The sequence below is a fragment of the Cicer arietinum genome, chromosome 7 (genome assembly GCF_000331145.2).
Source record: "Cicer arietinum cultivar CDC Frontier isolate Library 1 chromosome 7, Cicar.CDCFrontier_v2.0, whole genome shotgun sequence".
Lineage (NCBI taxonomy): Eukaryota > Viridiplantae > Streptophyta > Magnoliopsida > Fabales > Fabaceae > Cicer > Cicer arietinum.
The window spans coordinates 27,177,139-27,199,758 of NC_021166.2; the positions used below are offsets into that span (position 1 = coordinate 27,177,139).

The 22,620-nt window shown below is 30.8% G+C and overlaps 1 protein-coding gene across 3 annotated transcripts; it reads right to left on the bottom strand.

Annotated features, from left to right (window-relative positions):
- Positions 1-13,353: 13,353 nt before the first annotated feature.
- On the bottom strand, positions 13,354-20,810 carry LOC101497136 (diacylglycerol kinase 1-like). Of its 3 annotated transcripts, none has more exons than XM_004509916.3 (13): positions 20,625-20,810; positions 19,807-20,014; positions 19,185-19,307; positions 18,923-19,051; positions 18,519-18,604; positions 18,057-18,183; positions 17,518-17,566; positions 17,314-17,396; positions 16,456-16,520; positions 15,742-15,816; positions 15,245-15,332; positions 15,002-15,118; positions 13,354-13,930 (listed from the first exon to the last, which is right to left on the bottom strand). In XM_004509916.3, the coding sequence occupies exons 2-13, from the start codon at positions 19,999-20,001 to the stop codon at positions 13,613-13,615; spliced, it is 1,455 nt and encodes a 484-aa protein (XP_004509973.1). In that variant the 5' UTR covers positions 20,002-20,014; positions 20,625-20,810; the 3' UTR covers positions 13,354-13,612. The 3 variants fall into 3 exon arrangements, with proteins under 3 accessions (XP_004509973.1, XP_004509972.1, XP_073219897.1); XM_004509915.3 differs by having other exon boundaries at positions 19,807-20,023; positions 20,625-20,788; XM_073363796.1 differs by lacking the exon at positions 20,625-20,810 and adding an exon at positions 20,225-20,411.
- Between the last annotated feature and the right edge of the window lie 1,810 nt (positions 20,811-22,620).

A 22,620-nucleotide genomic window follows, 5' to 3' on the forward strand; every position in this document is an offset into this window, starting at 1 on the left:
TACAAAAGACAAATTTTTTTAACAGCTCGATCCGTATGACTGGCAATATTATTCATGATCTTCTCACCCCATTTCCTCTATTTGATATTAGCGAGTTTTTTTCTTCCATGGGTGTCGAACCCGGGACCTAGAGGTTATAGTGTTAGATTTTATTAATTTACTAATGGGTATTGATAAGCTAGATTTTTTATAACCATGCTTTGATATTTTTGTTTGAATTGATAAATGGATATATATTGATTTTATTAATATGTGAGTTAGTTTGATGAATATGTTAAAATATTTATTATGCTAATTTAATGCTCATTATTAAACTAATGATTGAATAATGCCTTAACTCTATATGTTTTAGAAGACTTGATGATTGATGATTTGAATTAGTGATTATGAGTTTGAAATGACGATCTTATGTTGGTGTGAATTATGATGATGAGTGTTTGATGTGATACTACTCGAGTCATACCAATGTTAGATTTTTGAGAGTAAAGAATGACTTAGGACGACGATGGGAGCATGATAGACAATAGAGCTAGTATCTTAAAGCAATTAAGTGTTATGTTTTGCATTCATAATGTTAGAAGGGCTAAGTAAGCCAGAGGTGTTGGGATATGCAATACGGTTGGACTTGTAGTGACGATCACAAGTGATCTTGGGGATATATGGAGGGATAATTCTTATATGATTTGATAGTAATTTTTCAATGTCGAAAACTACCATGTAACACATCAATATCATGACTAGACATCAAATAGTGACCTAGAGAGTTATTTTTTATGCAACCTACAAAGAATTTGAATGTGTCTATCCAAGATAAGACTATAATGCCACATTCCTCCCAAGTACTGTAGAGTAGAGTACCACATTCATGAGAAGCGTCACATTATGTGAAAGACATATGAATTGCATTATATAATTGAGTATTTTCAACCAAATGAGTTGAACTAATGTGATTATGAATGAACCTATAACTCCTCTTTTGTGTTGTCCTCGTGTGAAAGTGAATATAAGTGTAAATTGTGATTACCTTATATGATAATGGAATTTCATTTGTGAATAAATATATGAGTTTGGAATTGTGATTACCTTATATAGTATTGTGATTATAATCGTATGAGTTGTAGTTTCATTCCTCCCATTTTAATATGATTCGATTATTCATCCTGTGTTGTTTGTGTTTAGTGCAGCTAGACACAAATGTTTAGTAGGTTGCAAATAAAGAGTAATTTTTATGTGATGTCGTTGTATTCTAACTTGTTATTTGAATCTTTTGTTATCATTTGGTTATTTAACTTATTATATATTTGACATTACACAACATTCATACTTTTGGGATTTTGAGCTCCAAAAGGTGACATCGGAGAGGGATAACTTATTTATCTCATTTTTAAGTTTTGACATTTACGAAGTTATATTTTCTTGATTGAAACCTATATTATACTTATGATTGAAGTCCTTCTATGTTTAGTGTTATGAAGCATGTCATGCCCTTTACACTTGAATGTGAAATGATTTCAAAAAGTTTTAAATTTGTATTGTTGTAAATAAAGATAATTAAGCATCTCATACTTAAAAATTGTATTTAGAGTTTAGGGTTTTTCATTTGTGGTTTTTCTTAAAGAACTTAACCGTACTAAGTTGGACTTGAGAAGATTGGAATAGTCAAGTTTGACAGAAGTATAATTTAGTAGTTGTAAATATGTAACAAATTTAGTGAAAAATCATTCAAAGTTAAAAGGACAAGATGTAGCTTACAAGTAGATAGTAAACTAATATAATTATTATGTTCGTTTATTTTCCTTAGATGTGTTTATGTTAAAAACCATTTTAAAACTTAGGATTTGAAAGAAAAAAAAAATTTAGTAACTTTTTCTTGGAAACGATTTTTCATAAACTTAAGTCATTTTAGCCTAAATCGGGTCTTAGACATCAAAGTTCGATCTCAAGGTTGATCAGTTAACCGTATTTGAGTAAAGATCTTATTTTTTATTATGACTAATTTTTGTGATGAAGCTACAAGTGGAAATGTTAACATATACCTCCTTTGTTTGATGGGGAGAGATTTGAATACTAAAATGACAAGTTGAGATGTTTCTACATCTCACATGATATTGAACTTCGGGACATAGTCGAAGATGGTTACGAAGGTACTAAAGATGCTACTGGTGTTGAAATATCAAGAAAGGATCTCAACGTTCAAAAGAAACAATACAAGATGCATCATAAAGCAATAACATTTTGATAAATTATATCACTTTCAAAGAGTTTGAAAAATGCACCAATAAAGAAACAGCAAAAACGCATCTTTGATGCTTTGGTCCTTAACTATGAAGGAAATAAACAAGTGCAAGAAGCTAAGGCAAATCTGCCTGTTACGAAAGACGAACTTTTCCATATGGAAGAGGATGAAGACATTGAGAAAATGTTCTCTAGATTCCAAACCCTACTCTCTAGATTAAAGGTTCTACAAAAGAGTTACACTACAACTGATCAAGTCAAGAAGATCCTCAGATGTCTACCTAGCAAGGAGATACCAAAAGTAACAACAATTCAAGAGGCTAAAGATCTTAACAAATTTCCTTTGGAAGGGTTGATAAGTTCACTCAAATCCCATGAAGATTGTACTAGTTAAAGATGAGCCAAAAAAGAAGTCAAAGTTTTGGCTCTCAAATCTTAAGGGAACAAAGAAAATTCCAAGGCTACACAAGTTAAGGAGGACTCAGAGGAAAGTGAATTAGAAAATCAGAGTGAAGACTCAGATGATGAACTATAATTCATTTCAAAGAAAATAGAGTACATGTGGAACAACAGGAAGAAATCATTTTACGCGATCCACAAATAGCAGAGAAAGAAAATAAAAATTAGAAAATAAGAAAATCTTCTGCTATGAATGCAAAAAACACACACATTTCAAATCAGAGTATCCTAAGCTTGAGAAGGGAAACTCTCAAAGAAAAGACTTCAATGTAAAGAAGAAAAGTCTAATGGCTACTTGGATGACTCTGATGAAGATGAAAAACATGTAAACATATCTCTGATGGAAGATGTTCGCTCTGACTTTGATTATGGTAATGAATTAGTTGATGAGAAAATTGAGGTAGTATCTGACCTATCTCTCAATGAACTTATAATTATGTTAAATGAGTTTTTGAACAAGAATCACACTGTCTCCTTAAAACTCAAAAATCTTAAAAAAGTTCATTCCATCTTAATAGATAAGCAAGTGTTTGTAATTATGTTAAGTATGAAAAAGCCTTTCAAGCATATCTTCTGAATGGCATAGACAAAAGCAAACAAGCTTGTATGGTCTATGGTGTTAGCATAAACAACATAAGAGATATTGGTTTTGAGGAAACCAGAGGAAACTCCAAAGTTTAACTTACCTGAAACTGTTTGCTTAAAGAAAGTTCATGATAAGAGAACTTGTCTTATGTTGAAAACATGGAAAGACAAAGAATTTTTAAGAACTAACAGACCAGGACCCCAACAAATGTGGGTTACCTAAGAAAAAATAATCTATCTTGTAGATATCTTAATCAACAAAGTTGAAACACCAGTCATGGTACTTGAACAGTGGATGTTTACGACACATGATGAGAGAAAAATTTATCTTCCGAATCCCGACCCTCAAGGGTAAGATCATAGAGTGTGGCACAATAGGTAATGGTTTTCTTCCGTCTATTAAAAAAGTTCTACTTGTAAAAGGGCTAATGGATAACCTATTGGGTATAAGTCAATTAAGTGATAATAGTAATAATATTGTCTTCAATCAAAAGTCATGTAAGGCAATTAGTCAAACAGATGGATCTATACTATTTATTGGTCAGAAGAAAAACAATATTTACAAAATAAATTTATCAGATTTGGAAGAACAAGAAGTAAAGTGTCTCATATTAGTGAATGAAGAACAAATGATTTGGCACAAAATATTGGGATATGCACACTAGAGATTTATCTCAAATTTGAAAAGACTTAACGTAGTTAGATGTTTTCCTAGTGTTCTAATCCAACCTTGTTAATTGCATTTAACCATTCCAAATTTATATTTTGGAAATTCCTCTCACAACTTAGGTTTTACTATTTATATTTGTATACTTAAATAAAACAAATAATATATTGGTAGGTGTAAGGACATTGATATGCAAAGGTTTGGGTTCGATCTCAAAGTTCTATAATTGTTTGCACTTAAGGTTTGTGAGTCTAGCTAATAGGTTATTTAGCTCTAATGTACAAAATATTATTCGATCCTTAAAAATCCTCCATATCATGTAGTTCTAAAAAGTTTGAGACTTTTGGAATACTTTGTTGTCATGCTTTGAAGGTTTTTAAGGCAAACGACGTTAAAATTTTCCCTAATAAATACATTTTAAATAGGGCGACTAAAAATGCACGCATTGGCATTATCCTTGATGTTATGAGAAATGAGGTCGTGGAAGATCCCAAACTATGTAGTATACAACAATACAACTAATTTTGCTCTATTATGATTAGATTAATTGTCGAAGTGTCACCTTTTGAAGATTTGCACCAACTAATACAAAAAAAAGGGGTTTAATTGTGTTTTATTTTTTAAAAACAAAATTATTAAAATAGATTATAAATTAGCAATGTTAAAAGCAATAATATTTAGAGAGATAAGGACAACAACACTAACCATTTTATCTTGATTCATGATGACTCTTCATCATATGTATATTTTTCATTATTTTTAGTCTTATTTATCTTTTATTTATTAGTTAATTTAAGGATTTATTTGATATATTGTGTTAATTTTATTTATTTGATTTAATGAAATGTTTATGTCCTTATTTCCTTGATTAAGTAGAGATTTTTTGGAGTTTTATGTTGTTACTTTTTTTTAGTGCAGTGTTGAATTTTGGCGAGAAATCAACATTATCTATGTGGAGTATTTCAGCCATATCTGGAGTTGTAGATGTCCATTGGAGTCAAACCAAGTGAAAATGAAAGCTAAGATTCATAGCTTCAACTTTCATGAAGACATTGGAACCTAATTCAGAGTCTAAAGAGGATAAAAATGTAGAAAACGTCAACCAGAAGAAGTTGTGCGCCTGAAGCACAACAGTTGCGCCTGAGGCGCATTTCCATCATTTTACCACTGCCAGGACGCGCCTGAAGCGCAAAAGCTGCGCCTGGGGCGCATTTCCACCATTTTGACACTGCCTAAGCACGCCCGGAGTGCAATTCCCGCGCCTGGGGCGCGTGACACACGGCTGGATGTTTAAAAATGCATTTTTTTTTCCACTTTTTAGGTGTGTTTTTTACTATTGGGAAGTTGGGAGGCTTGTGCTCTAGCAGAGAAACTCAAAGACGGCCGTTTCTAACACCATTGGAGCAGTTTTATCAAGAATCATTCATGAATCTTTCTTGTAATTCTTCTCTAATCTTTATCTTTTCTATCTCTGCCATGAGTAATTAAACCCTATTTGTTAAGGGTGAGTGTAACAAGATGAAACTCTTATTTTTATGATTTGATTTCTAGTTATATGAATGAGCTTATTGAATTATTTTTCTCATCTCTGTGCTTAATGATTTTTATTGCGTGATCAACATTAAAATGTTCTACGATTTGTATTTTGAAACGTGAGTGGACTTTACAAATGCTCGAGATGATAAATTCATGAATTTTTAGTCTAGGGATAGATGCAGGTCATGAAACCAATTAAATTAGTTGCAAATGCAATAATTTAAGAAGAGAATTCTTGTACGGTAAGGCTTAATTCTAATCTTAAATCCACTAAGGAATTAGGGGTTACTTTGGAATTAAAGGTTCTATCACTAAGACATAAAGGAAAGAATAATAAAGAGAATTCGGTAACAACTCAATGAAGGAGTTCAATAACTAGGATCAAATTAGACACCAAGGTTGGATTCGAAGTGAAACTCATCCCTGACATTTTTCTCATTATAAATGATCAATTTTATTAATTTTGTTAATTTTAAATATTATTTCAATCAATTTAGGAACCTTTTGTTCAATTGTAGTAATTAAATATAATGCAATAGTAAAACGCAATCCTTGAGTTCGACACTCGGTACTACCGTTTTATTATTACTTGCAACGATTCAGTACACTTGCTGAAACGCTATCAGTTCACCACTAACACGGTAGCTACGTCTAGTCCTTCACTCTAAAGGATTTAATCCACTAATCACCAAGAAGTGATTAGGAATGATCTCGAATCTTGTCGGGTTAAGCACGCTAATTAGAAGGCCCTTTGCTATTGAAAAAACAAGATACGATATTACTAGTGTTAACTAGAACAAAATGGCCTGCTTCTCAAAGCCCTTATTTAATAGAAAGGATTATTTCACCTATTATTCCACCCAATGATCAAAGACAACTGCGGATTCACGATGGTTGAACAAAAGAGAGACAGGGCATGCAATTGATCCATACCAGCTGGTACCCACCGCTAGACGAGGATCGACCCACCAGTATGGTAATTAGGTATCGACTTTTGACAAAGATACTGACTACATGATAGATAGAGATGCAAGGTAATACACTACTTAAATGCATTATTGTAAACCATAGTTACGTTAATGAAATTTAATTCGCACCCACTTTATTCACAACTTGTGTAAGAAGGTGAAATTTCCATAGAAGTCGTGAAACACACATCCACTAAACACCTACTAGTCAATCTGACTGTGTTCAAGTCTTCTCAACCTTCTAGCCTAGTATAGTCAAGCCGTTGAGGATATAAGCCACTATTGGGTTGAGTTATAAAGAATGGTTAAACATGATTTTTTGAGAAACTCTTACAAGAGAATGTTTACAAGGTGTGCTTTCAAAGTATCTTTGAATTTCTTAGCACTCAATAACTGATATGACAATTTTCACGAATTGCTATGTATGACGACAACAAGCTCTTTTTTTGTTCTTTTTTCTGTAAAGAAATTTCCAAGTCATTATGGTTTTTGATTGTTCTTGTGATAGCAAGAAATCAACATATAACATAATGACTCATATCAAATCTTTAGAGATCTTGAATAAGCATTAAAAACATGTCCAAATTCTTCTTCATAATTGATTCAACATATCTTTATAAAAATAGCGGGAAGACCCGATGATGACATAACTATGACCCATCCTCGGGTCTTCCCGCCAAGTTAGTGTGCAGAGGATGTTGGGATGTTGACTTCTAAACAACACATTTAAATACACTTTTTATAGCTTGTACTTTGTGCTTTTCAATGTTTATTTTGTCTAATAGTTACTTTTTATCAGGATTACCATCTTTATGTCTAATAGTTACTTTTAATTGGGCTTTAGTCCTTATCTTAAGTAATCTCGGTTTTCACCAACCTCTTAACACTTACACATTTTATAGGCCATAAATTGGGTTGTGGTTGTCTGATTGAGGCGATCTAGGTTTAGTTGAAAAGATGAGAAGTAGAGCTACAATTTATATGTTGGATGCAAAGCCTGATTCGAACTTCTTGATGGTTAAGAAGGCTGGTTATTGAAGTCGGTGAATTGATTTTGGGTTTGGATCACTTTGTCATGTGATTAGTTAATATTGGGTTAAACGTCATTAGAGCCCACTTTAATACAGATTTTGAGATAAGATCTTTAGGTTAATTTAGGATTTTATAAATAACTACATGAGAGTTTTTGGAGGCACCTTTTGTCATACTTTGCAAACCCTAAAATTCTATTAGTGCCCTAACCCTCAATGGAAGACTAAAACTCTTGATCAACCTATTTTTAAAGATACTTTGTTTGACTCTTGAGGTTCAATTATTAATGCAATTTTGTTTTTTTGTTAATATACTTTCTATCGATTTCTCATCTCTATTGTCCTTTATGAATGAATTCGAATTATGTTATGATGCTTAATCTAACTAATTTCGATTTATAACTGTGATTGAGAATATTTGAAATAGATTGAACGTTTGTTTTAGTTTAGTTCGAATAGAAATTGATAGAATATGTAATGCTTAGTTATAAGTTTGATTGAATTTGGTTATGATATTAATCGTGTTTTGTGATGCTTGTTCACTACCATGATTTATCAAACGCTGTGATGCTTAATATAATTAGAATTCGAGTAATATTAAATGATGCTTGTTTGTTTAGTTTTACAACCAAACATGAATAGAATCATAGAACGGATGTCTATAACCTATGATAAAGTCCCAACGAAGAACTCCAACAACCAATGGATTGATTATTTTGATTAATTGATAACTCTCTATAATTACTCAAATATCTTTTTAAACTTAAAAAACCCTTTATTTATTTATTTCGTTACAAAAGTTCTTAATTTTTATTATCGTTACATTTGAGATCCTTGAGAGACGACCAAGGTTAATTACTTTATTTACTACATTACCCTTTTCTTAACTACTTTTGACCACATACAACTTGGATCAACTCCTTCAAAGTTCGAGACTCAAAAGTTGACTTATCAAAGTTAATTTTTTTTATCAAAGCGTTGTCTTTGCCAGAGTGTTAACTTAACAATTTAACCAAATGATCAATTGTTTGCCAGATTCATCAAATGAATTTGTTCCCACAACACTTTATTATGAGTATCAATCTCTATTTACTATGATGATTAACTAAAATAGTAAATGTTGATAATGATTTTTGGATTAAAATTTGCAATAAAAATATAGCATTGGAATTGTAGTTTTGTCACAATAATAGATACAATAAAACTAACCTTCTTTGAGCTATGGGTGTTAAACTCTTAAAAATGAGATAAACAATTATAACTTATGCATTCTTTCAAAGAACAAAAGTGTATTTTAAACTAATAACCAACCTATTTCTATGATTGATATATTAGCATAATCCTTTAAGAGAAGATATCTTTTATGATTTCAAGAGAACCAAAATCTATTTTCATGATTTGATTATCTTGTCCAATCTTAGGGGTCAGATATCAAATCCATCTTTTGGTATATTATTTGATATCTAAGTATGAATATGATTCTTACTAAGATTGGATTCAATGATCAACACCCATGATAGAAAGAAATATAAATTGTTAAAGATCCATCATTGGAAATCCTACAATCTCAAGGCAAGGAATATCTACTCACAAATGATCATAGTAGAATCAAGCTTAAATTTAAAAATATTGGAAATATAAAATAACAGAAGAAAACAACAAAGTAAAAATAGAAAACTGAATATTATTGACACTAGAAATTTTGCTAAGAGAAATACAAGAACAAAAGTAAGAGTAACAGGAGATTGTGAGTAGAAATATGTGTCTAAAACTGAGTATTTTCATTCTTTTTTATATCCTAGGTGCCTTCATGAGATTTAATTACAAGAAACCATCAAAATTTCATAGAAGAAAAATGGTTCATCGGTAGAAGATGAGCATATTACGGCCGTGCCATTACGGCAGTAATTATTGCTGGAATTTGAGTTTCTTTCATTTTCTTGATCGGGATGGACCATGACTGCACCACTTTATTTCAAGGCTGTTTTGCACCAAAAATCATCACTTATTCATTTACTTCTCCTTGCAATCTAAGCAAAATAAAAAGGTAGTAAAATGCACTAAAACCGAATTAAAAACATCAAATTAACCTATCAAGTAAAGCTATAAAAACGGATAAATTCTATCTTATCACAGGCTGAAGGGCCATACCACAAAAGTTAGGGCTTTAGGCCTCAAAGAAGTATTTATTTAACAATGAAAAAATGCCTCCAAAGTAAATAGTTTAAGATATTGTTAATTATGTTACAAATTTATTATTTGGTAAAGTGTAAGATTTTGAGTCTTTTTTGCATGGTTCAAATCTAGACTATGCCATTAGTTTTTTAAAGGAGGCCTAAAAATCAATTCTAATACCTAGAAATCATTCTAATACACAATTATTTATAGTCATCAATGAATATCCTCTGATATTCAATTAATAGACTAATGATAAACATTTTCAATTATGAGGATGATGAACATGTTTAAATGAGTATTTTCAAAAATTTCATTAAACTTTATTAAAATTTATCTTATGATTAATAATACATTTAAAAACACATATTAGATCACTTTATAAAATCAGAATTGATTAGATTTTTATTAAATTAAAATTTGTTATCATTAAAACATTTTATTAAAGATTTTGCCTCAACAGAAAAAGAACATAACAAGATGGATGTGACTAGATTATGAGAGCCTTTTCAAATGCATTATCTAGAGTAGAGAAATGACGATGTTAAACACAAAAACTAGCTTTTTAGAGCATGTTTGATTCACATCTTAAAAACTCTATTGTAGTATTTTAAAAATTTTAAACTAAAAAATTTGCTTGGATTACTTGTTTTCAAAAACTGTTTTGTAAAACTATTTTTAATATTATACTTTTTAAAATTAAAAAAGCAAAACAGAAAAATGATGTTTTACTTTTTCATTTTTCAATTTTTTTAATTCTCTAAATGTTTTTCTCATCTCTAAATCTATTTTTATAAACAAGTCTTTCAAACAAGTTTATTCCTTAATTTTATTATTTAAAACAATTTTTAAAATCAAATTTGTAAAATTATTTATTTTAAAATTAAAATACAAAAATATTTCAAAGAAGCCCTTAATGTTTATGTTGTTGTTATAGTGATTTGCATTTATTGTCCGGATAATGATGTATTTATTATCTTGACATATTCTTGTTAGTATTTATCAATATGAGGATGGTTGGAAGTTTGTCGGTCATTACACTTTCATGCTAAGTTTTTTTCTTCAAATAACCTTCATGTATAAGTTTTTTCTATTATTCTTTTTTTTTTTGTAAAAGCACCTTCATGTATAAGTTAATGTTGAGTTTTGGGAAATCTTGTTGTAAGATAGGCTAGGCGAGACTCTATAGCAAGATAGACACAAAATACTCCACACATCGAAAAAGATCTATTTAGTGTTTTTTAATACAAATTAAAAAAATGACTATAAGATAAGAGATGAAAGTATACCTTTTAAATTCTTTTAAAATTTACAAGATTCTTTTATACAAAACTGTTTTAAAATCTTAATCAAATACATCTTTAATTAGCTAACTACCAATTTTATTAAAAATTCGGAAATTGAATCAATTATGATTTCTTAGGACATACTTAGTAGGGATAACAATATAATCCGCACATATAGATATTGATTTAAATTTGTTCGATTTGAGTGGGAAAAGCTTACTTTGATTGAGTGCGGGTGCGAATTTTCTCCGAAATTAAATTTCGAAGGTCGGGATGAATTTGGAGTGATGATATTCATTCCACACCTGAACCTGCCCCGCAAGTAATATTGTAGTAATTTTTGAATTTTCTATACATATTAAATATTCTTAATATTTTTTTAAATATTAAAAATTATAATCTAATCTCTATAGAAAATATTTTTTTATTTTAATATTATCTAATAATAATTATTTTATTATATTAATTATAATAGATATAATTTTTAATTTTATAATTTTATATATATAAATAGGTGTGGGTGTGGGCGGGGAAACCCGAACTCTGTTGTGTGCGGAGAAATCCGAACTCCGTATATGGGCGAGGATGGGGTCTAAATTTCACACCCGCTATAAAACGAGTGCGGGTACAGATTTTTCCGATTAGTCGGGTGCGGGGTGGAGGAGGCAAAATCCGCCCCTGACCCACCCCTTGTCATGCCTAATACTTAGTGATAGAATTTCATTTGGGTTTGTGCACGGTTTAGAAAATCTTATGAGGATTATGTCAATAGAAATATATGATATCACATGTGGCACCAACTTCCCTAAATCTTGAGTCAAAAAACTATTTTTATTGAATCAATAAATATTATGTTAGTATTATTGATAATTGTTAAAATTATGTAGGTGGGAATTAAACTCCTAACTTCCTTATCGGTCTACTCTTTGAAAATCTTACTGTGTAGTTCCTTCTTTATTCATGTACCCTTAAAATGTAAAGGAAAAAATTAAAATACACTCAATATTAAAAGTGACCATTTTTTTTCATTTCCTCATTTCAACATTTCCGCAATACACACAAGTGAGTGTCAAAATATTCTTTTTTTCGAAAAACTTTTTTCAAGTTTCCCTTTACACAACTTCAACTACGAAAAACTTGAAAAAAGTTTTCCAGTCCAGAACATCACTTTCTGAAATCATTTTTGAAGTTATCCTGAACTACCGGGAAACTTATTTCAAGTTTTCCGGAAAAAATTCAAGTTTTTCGGAAAAAATACACTATCGGAAAACTTCAATGTGACATTTCCGTAAGCTACAAGACAATTTCATCTACAAGTTTTTCGGTAGTTGTTTGATTTTTTAAAAATATTTTTTAAATTAATTTTTTTGTTTTAATTTTTTAGTATATTAGTATTTATTTAATTCATTTGATTTTAACTAATTTTTTTTCAGTCGGTAGGGTTAGAAGTAGACACGAAAAAGTTATAGGAAGAATACATGACTTTGAATTTTCATCGTATATGGATGTTGCTCCGGAAAGTTCCGTCCAACATCACGTAAAAGACGATAATTTATGGTGTATTTATTATTAATTATTATGGTGTATTAATTATTTATTGTGTATTATTTATGATGTATTATTTATATGTATGAATTATTTAATGATGCATTAATTATTAATTATTTAATGATGTACTTATGATGTATTAATTATTTATGTATTATTATTTTAAAAAAATTATGGTGTATTAATTATTATTTACGGTGTATTAAAAAAAATGGTGTATCGGAAAACTTGTCTATGAAGTTTTCCGGAAACATGTACCGGAAAAGTTGAAGAAATACCGAAAATCTTTTTTTGAGTTTTCCGGTAAATACTTCCGTTCCGGAAAACTTACTTTAATCTACCAAAAATCTTTTTTATTGACTACGATAATGATGAAATAGTAAAAAAAAAAGTGATTTTGAATTTGATAAAATAGTAAAAAAAAAAAAAAATGAGGATATTTTTGACATTTTCATAAATTTGTAGGGTATAAGTATAAAAATAGGGGTATAGGATAAATTTTTCCTACTCTTTAACTCATTCATCTTAGTCACCAACCCAACTTTATATTCTTTGACCTACCCCCAATTTTATATTCTCAGAATGTGAAACCATATTAGTATAATTTCTAAATATATTAAAATTATAAAAAAAAATTTATTGTTAATTCTTTTAATTTTCGAATGTGTCTTTAGTTAATTAGTTTTGAACTGTATTTTTCTTTTGTCAAATTAGTATATGAAATTACTAACAAAAAATATACTTAAAGATGTGTTAGCAATTTCAATATATTCAAAGACACCGCCGCATTACACATTCGGAGATCAAAATTATTATTTAAATTTAATCTATAAAATTACTAACAAAAAATATACTCAAAGATGGATTAGCAATTTCAATACATTTAATAACAACATTTTACACTTTACACATTTAGATATCAAAATTATTTAAATTTTGACCATCCAAATCCAGTGATGTTAAATCCATTCAAAATGTACTCAAACCAATTAAAAAGGCCTATACACACTAGAATTTCGATTCAATAAAAATAAAAATGATATGCACAAAAAAAGAGTTCACTCCCTACCATTCCTACCCTCTCATTCTTTCCCCGCCATAGATTGAGCAATGCTAGCTACACTAACTTAAACGAGACAGATCAACTCCTTCAGGATATTTGAATGTCTCGGCTGCACCAAACTTCCGACGTTCTTCGCTACTATCATCTTCATCATCACTACTATCATCTTCGTGGTCTGTCGAATTTGAGGAAGGATCATGCATACTTTTAGAACGGCATAATGGGGTGGCAAGCATGCTCACTTGACCATGGTGAGATATCTCAACAACAACTGCGTCGTCATCTTGTGGGAGAGGTTGTTTCCATGGTTCTCCATCAATTCTCATGAATGTACAGTCAGTTGCACCTTTGTGAAATTCAAATCGGATTTTGCTTGCCTGTATGATTATATATTGTAGTAACATTACAATATAAGTTAATTAGCCAATGGAAGGGGAGGAAAGGAAAACCAATGCAACAATGGCTTCTAAAAAAATGGTTAAGTAATTGGTTCTATATTTCACATTATTTGTAAAGAATAAATTAACATGTGTTCCCTTTCTATTAGGAAAAATCCAAGTCCATGTTGTATAGAGAAAATGTCTAAACATAGTTTGTAAAGAGAGGCATCCCAATTTACAAGATGGTTTTATATAGATGATTTAGGTCCAATATAGAAAATCTAATATGGTATCAAGAGCCTATCGAATCTATGCACCAAGTCCAATAATGCTAAAGGTGAAGAGGTGTATTAGAAAAAAAACTTAAGTCTCACATTGAGTAGAAATAGTTTATAAAGAGAGATACACATCACCTTACAAACCATTTTATAAGGATGAGTAAGACCAACGATAAAAACCTAATAGATGGTCAAGATTATAAATTTTAATCATTACATGGCCATAGTCACATGGATTTACTGTTTTTATCATTTGACTATTTCTAGATAGATTCAATGGTCAAGATTTACACTTCTTAACCTCACATACGAATAAGTCTTTCACAAGATACATTCCAAAATATATTTATGCTATATAGGGGATATATCAAGTGATAGAGTCTTCTACGGGAGAATGAACAGGGTAAATCTTGATTGTATAACCATACATTAAGGATAAAGATTAAAAGTGTTTAATAATCACATAATTATTCAAAAAAGTTAAATGACTATTGTTTTAATCTTCAATCATTCATTATTAGATTCAACAGTCAAGATTTACTCCTCTCACTTCATATAAAAATAACTCACAAACCTCCCATCCAACATAAATGGATGGTAAAGATTAGATTTTGGTAAAAAAAAGTCTTTGACCATCCATGTTTGAAGAACTCAAGATTAATTCGTCTCACATCTAATCTCTTGCTTGAGGTGCCCTATATATAGTTAGATAGAAAGAGAGAGGGAGGCAGTGAAAAATAAACAAATAAATACTACATATTAATGGTATCACAAATCCAATATACTCTACCTGTGCTAAACGAGTCCCGTGCCCATTTGGTGCCAACAAAACAAGACCATGCCAAGCATCTCTAAAACCAACTACTTCAAATAAACCATCATCCACAAATGGAAGAGTCAGGTCCCTCTGAAAAGCATAATTACATAAATATCAAATAAAAAATCCAGACAAAAATCTGTCTATGTTCTTAACAAATGTGTCAAATGATTTATGAAAAACTGGAAAAAGAGAGAGACGAGATTCAACACATACATAAATTGACTTCTTTCTATTTGGCTTTCCCCAAGGATTGAGTCCACCCGAAAAGCTGGGCAAGTTGAGGCAGACTATCGATCGTATGCTGTATATGAAAGGTCAAAAGTTTGAGTTATGCAATAAGTATGCATGAGGAGGATCTATAAAATTATCACAAAAGTTTGAGTTATGCAAGAAGTATGTGCCATTAAATTCCACCAATACTTTTAGCATGCATTGAATTTGTTCTGAGGAACATGTTTCACTTATAGTTGTTAGAATCAAAGATTTGATATGATTTAGCAAAGCTAGCAAGTTGTATCATGTGATGAATCACAAACAACTTTGCATTATTCACTACGCATCTTTTTTATGATATATTATTATATTTTCAACTATTTTTTATTGTACTCCTGAATCTTAAGTTAGCATGATGATATACAAACTTGAACTACAATTTGAATATATACTGAGATAACCATGAATATGTTTGCATTTTTTGAATAGTATCTCACCTGCTAGGTATGTGAAGGTCTTCCCACTGACCTTGCCTTTTCATAATCTTTACCTTTGTGAGTTGAGCAATATTTCTGTGTCAAAATTTAAATATTTTGAATTATGATACCTAATAGAAGGTAAATTGTGAACTTAACACCACATAGTTCAGTAACCACAACAATAAATATCCCAAGAAAGTAACATTATTGTTAACAAGTTTGAACTGACTCAAGATATTATACGCAGTGTATCACCATTAAACTGTTACCGATCCGAAATAAATATTTGAAGAATCATTACTAAATAAATATTTGAAGAGAACGTTCATTATTTTGTACTATATTTGCTTTCTTATTTTATTATGTACCTGACTATATGAAGTGGAAAACTCATCTGGTACATCAAATATAAATGGACAAACAGAAAGGAAATTTTCTTAAAGTTAAGTTGCTCATTGTATCTTTCATAACAACAATGGCAAGTGACAGCAAATGGCCGACGTGATCAAAACCCAATTCTCGTGCACCAAATACATCTAAGTATAAATTACTTAAACTAAGATATTGCAAAGATGGAAGAACAACATGATCTTGATTGCTACCTATTTGTATGTCTTTATTATTTTAAGATATATGATATTTTATTGCCAAATAGAAGCTAGCTATTGTAGACTCCGCTTATTGTTTTGCGTTTTTAATAGTAATACAAATTATTGCATTTTAAAAACTCACCGAGAAGATTGAAACAAAGAACTCAAGAACCAGCCTTGTGTACATCCAAGCTTCAGATAAGCACTCTGGTTACCAAAAGAAAGAAAGAAAGACGAATGAATGAGAAGATCCATTATTGACAATTGTATGATAAAAGCAAATAATTCACACCTTATTAACAACCAAATAGAGCCAAAATTTAATGATAGATGGAATATGACAATATATAATTCATCAAATGATATGTGACTGGTTTATAAAATATTGCAAGAATATTCAGCCACTTGATAATGGATTGTTTAGATTTGTCTTGAATAAATAAAGTTCAGGACAACTATCCAAACTAGACTGCAACAAATGATACTACTACTTTCGTCTCGACTTATAAACCCATTTAGCACTTTTCACATATAATAAGAAAAGTAAATAGTGTATTCAATATTATCAACTTTAACTTTATGTATGAATGTTTCTAAAATACCCTATTGTATATTTGAAAAATTGTATATTTGAAAAATAATAATAAATGTATCTAATAATTTGAAATGAGGCCTATATTTTTTTCTAAGAGATTTATATTCTTTTATATTTTGGGACAAAGGTAGTAACTACTAAACATTTGATGTAACTCCAGATGCAGAAAATTTTGTTGATAGCTATTAGATAACAAATGCTAAATAAATTTGTAAAAACAAAAATTGGCAAGCAAAAAGCTATTCCAAATTAAGATTGTTCATGAAAAGAAAATTTACTATATCCATCTAAAATCATTTTTTTATCATGATAACTATAATGATTCATAAAGAAAGAATTGGAAGTAAAGAAATAATGAAAAATATTTTGATTTTCAATAATATGTTTCCTACGAGGAATTGGTACCTGATTATATAACTGGTTTTTAAACTTCTCTGGATGTAACTTCCTCTCCGAGTGAAATGCATATGATACTTGAGCATCCATTCCTGCATGACAAACATACACATTTTACGGCGCTCTTGCTGGTCACACTAATCTAATAACTTTGAAGTTTTTTATTTATTCTACAAATTTGAATCGAATTTAAGACAAGTTTGATTTTCTTACCCATGCTAAAATAGTTCCAAAATCCCCCGCGGTAAGTGTGGTAACCCTCCTGTGAACAGACAATAATTCACTGATAAGCATGCATGGAGTGCTTCACTACTTGAAAAGTAAATTGAAGTATCAAGAACACTTGCAAACGTGTAAATGCAAAAGAACTAAAAACAAAAGGCTTGCTTGGTTTCATGCAAAATTGTGTGACGGCACCATATTTTCACTTTGTTTTTAATATATATTTGGAAATAGGGGGAAAATGTAAAAATAATGGCATTTTTGTGGTTAAAAGTGAAAATAGAAAATAAAAACAAAAAAATATTGTCTGAAACCAAACATACCCTTACCACTGCAATTTCCTATTTTGTTTTTCTACACTGTCAAAATTCCAGTCACTTACATAGTTGTTAATAAACATTTCAAACCATGTCTGTTGTATTAAGCTTTTCTAATTTGTTACTTAAAAGGGCACTTTCATAAGGATGAAGTAGACAAATGATCATGTACAGACATCAACAAATGAAATGAAAAACATATATATAACTCACCAAGTTTAGTTTATCGGATGAAGAGACACGATTAAATGCATGCATAGCATGAGGCAGCTCAAGGGGCGCAATTGGATCACATGAACCTTCTTTTGATGAAGCCTTCATTCTCATAATAATATGCCAGCTGAATAACATTTTAATTTTAATCATTTAAAAAATGAAATCTCAGTAGTCGAAATTTATGAGTTGCAACATAACTAACAAAATATGCCAGCAAATTTTATTTTATTCTATCATGTATAACAATTCTTATAGAGGAAAAACAGAATAGTTGGTATCCTGTATTTACATTAGCAAGAAGGGAAAATTAGATGGAGGACGAAGGAAATCAAAGAAATCGGACCGCAATGTGACGTGATATTATGTTGCATGAATGTTGTTAACATTTTTGTGCTGTTGTGCATCCATGTGAGAGGTTTCACAAATTCAAAATTTAAAAAACAAATAGTGGAAAAATACCTGTCTATTTTCATTTCCTTTGCAGCTTTCACGTGATTCAGAAATGATGCCACAGATTGGAGGTCTGTGGTAGGGTTTTTCTTTCCCTGTGAATGAAATCAATAACATTGAGCATATATACAATTCATGCACCACTTCCGGCAGAGTAAAACCTTACATATGATTCATAAATTGGCTTGGCTTTGTAATTAACAACTTGAATCGCAGTTTTGTGATTATTGTTTGGTATCAAAATGATCATAAAAATGAAAGAAACAAAACTTATCATGGATCTAAACTATCATATAATAAGGCAATGCATTGATATTGACTTGCATAAAAAGAACATCGACAAAATGAAAATTGATCCAAGTGATTATGAAATTCTCATAGTTCAGGTTGCGCAAAATAGTCAGATAATGTACCCATCCAAATGCAAAGGGGAGATTATTTCCGGTCCCGAGTGGCACCGTTGCAATTGGTGGCGGGTGAGATAATTTAAGGTCAGATACCACTCCAAGAAGCCAGCTAGCAGTACCATCTCCACCTGCAACCTAGATTATCAAGCAAAACATGTCAGATGATAAATAAATAACAATTGGAATCATCGGATACCAATAGCATTGCCACATGGTGCGGAGACAAAAAAACACATCACAAGTTTGAAAACACAAAGGATCAACTTACAATTATTCTCAACCTATTCTGAATTTCTGCAGCAAAATTATCTCCATTGTGCTTTAGCTTTTCTATATTAGCATAAAGCTGATGCAGCACCTTATCTGGAGCATTTACTCCCAAATCATAAACCTGGTACAAAAATATTAAATAAAATCCTTAGCATCATCAATCTATTATCTAACCATGATCGCATCGCAATTCTTGATATTACAAAATATCCCTATCAAATACAACTAATGTGGCCTCAATCACAATCTCTTATGATCACATAAACCTCAAAAACCTTGATGTGAGAGCCCAAATCTCGGTTTTTAAAACCCTGATTGCAGTCATGTTTGCATCGCAATTCTTAATATTACAATGAACCGTTGTCAAATACAAATAACGTGACCTCAATAGCAATCTCATTATGATTGCAGAAACATCAACAACTTTAACATCAGAGCCCAAATCCCGGTTTTTAAAACCCTGATTAAAGTATTCTTGATATTACAAAGAATCATTGTCAAATACAACTAATGTGACTTCCACCACAATCACATTACCCGATCCAGAAACATCAAAAACCTTGACATCTAAGCCCAAACCCCTTAAAACCGTGATTGTGAAAAAAAGAAAAAACTTTTACCTGATTTTGGTTAAGAAGGGAACTATAGGTAACAAGAAGCTCCCCTCCAAGCTGACCACCACTTTTGGTGTTAATGAAAACAATGACAGGACAAGCAGGTACATGAGAGACACTTCTGATCTCGGTTCCTGGCACAAGTATATAATCCGGAATCGAAAACTCCTTCAAGGTTCTAATGCTATTGCCATCACCCATTGCAATCTCCAAACTGCACAATCTTAATTATTTCAATTTCATCACAAAACCCTCCATCAACATCAAATTCAAAAATTAAAAAAAAAAACCATGTAAATAAATGTAAATTTAAAAGTAAAATACACCCTTCTTGACAGCACACAATAGAAATATTAAATTATTAAAAATAAATAAATTTCAATAAAAAAAAAAAATTTAAACAACTCGATAAGAATTTTTTAACCTCCACTTCCTAACGGGAAAGCTAAGAGCATAACAAGAAGAAAATTTGTTACGTGTGTTGTGCTTCATTGGAATTTTCAGCAACTTTGATAAACAAGGAAACAAAAGAAAATTCTAGGAATTATCGAAAGAGAGAACAACGTTATTATCCCAGAATAACATAATAACTACCATGAAACAGTTACAGAACTAACAACTAACAAACTATCCTCATCATCATTAACAGAATCTGATTCGCCACCAAAAAAATAATCGTTTATTTATTCGGGACTTTTTAATCAACCAAACAGGGATTTGTTCCCATAGTTCAAACAAGTATCTCGCACGAAAATAATCAAAAGCAAAAAAAAAAATGGAAAAAAAACTGAAAGCGAAAAAGAAGAATAAGAAAAGGAAGATACCTTGCGGAATGGGAATTGTTTTGTGTGTGCAAAGATATATTCAAGAATGTTCGAAAAGTAAATAGTGTTTAGCTTTGAAGCAATGGTTTGATTCGTTCACGAAGAGAGAGTAGAAGAGAAGAAAAGAAAAACGTTTTTGTTGTTTGACTCTTCAGGGGAAGGGCGATTTGAAGTTTCTTTTTATTTTGAATATATAAGACAGAATTGCAGTTTAAATGCAGTGTGGGGCCAGGCGCGTAAACGTTTTAGATAGGAAAGGAGGAAGACGAACTTACTCCGAATGTACTGACAGCGACTTTCTACTATGTTATAAAAGTGATTTTTTATTTTTCAATTTTTAATTTTACTACCAACACTCCAAAACTATAGTTACCTATATTTTAGTGAAAATATCAAAATGTCCTTAACACTTAATAAAAAATTGGTTTAATCATCATCATAGATGATTTTAATTTGCTAAGGATACTTGAAAGAATTTATTTATATACATTGATAGTATAAAGAATATTTACATTATCAATCAATCACAATTGTTAGATCATTAGTAATATTTAACTTTTCTCATAACTACTTATAAAATCACTCACATGATTGGCCGTGATTTCCTGACTATGTAATTTTTTTTTTACACTGATAGTGCATAAAAATAAAACTCTATATGAAATGAGTTAACATAGACTAAAATGTTCAAAACTATACATACATTAATATAAAACATGTACATCTATGCAAATTGATAATGTGTAGGTACATGAATTGATTTTGCGCACATAATAATTATCATGTGTTTGATTTTGATTATGATTATCTTTATGCAGAAATGGTGCGTATTATGTTTACTAAGGGAATGGATCAGATTACAATTAATGATTCTGATAATAACGAGGGTCGTTGCATTAAACTAACAGCTTCTGAATGGACTCAACGTCTTGAGAAGCAGCAGGAAGTACAATGAGGAGAGGCAAGCACAACGAGAACAACGACGACTGCAACAATAACAGGCAAAATAGGCGCTGACACATCAGGAGAAGCCAATATAACATGAGGAGCAGACACAACAAGAGGCTCAATCATAACTGATGGATATCCTGGTGATCCTGCTGACACATTTGTCCTTAGGACATTTGGTAACCACGTGACTACTCAACTTTGGGATAGTGTGGTAATTTTCTCGATCATAATAAATTTATAATAGTTGTTGCCATAATGTGTTTTAACGTATATTTTTTTTCCTTCGTTTATTTTAGGACCATGGGAAGTTGAGGGTATTTAGCAATAAAAAAATTAAAGAAGCAGTCATTGAACATGAAGAGATGGAGCAGTTAGTTAAGTGTTTAGAGGTATATATGTTGGTAAAATACAGTTACGAAGAGATGAAGCAGTCATATTTGTTTTTGTAGAGAGGTAGCGTTGAGACACTAATAGCTTCCATCTTTCAATTGAGAAGATGACAATTACACTTGTGATATTTCCTCACTTATGCATTTACCCATCATTTGAGCATTATTTATAGTCACTGTTATTAACAAAAATGAGGTTGCAAATGTATTAGTTGAACTACTTGGAGTTACTGAAGCACATGTTCATGTTGAATCCAATGGCACATAGATAACAACAATTTGATATAGTTGGCTACTTGAAGTGTATAATCAATATTGTCTTGACTAGCTATGGGAGATGGCTGCAGGGGTGTTTCTATTCTTTTTGGTTGGTTGCACCCTTTTCAGCGACAAAATGGCATTCAATGCCAGTGTTGTCTACTTGAAGTTCTTTAGAGACTTCGCTCATGCAAGGATACTCAAGGGGTGTTGCTGCTCTTGCTTACTTATATGATAATCTTCGCGTGGCCAATTTGCATCACACCAAAACGATTTTCAAGTATCTAGCACTTTTACAAATAAACTCAATTGTTGTTAATTGTTGTTAATTGTTGCTAATTATTGCTCAGTAGGTTGATAAATTATATTATTATATTATTAATTATAAATTAATGATA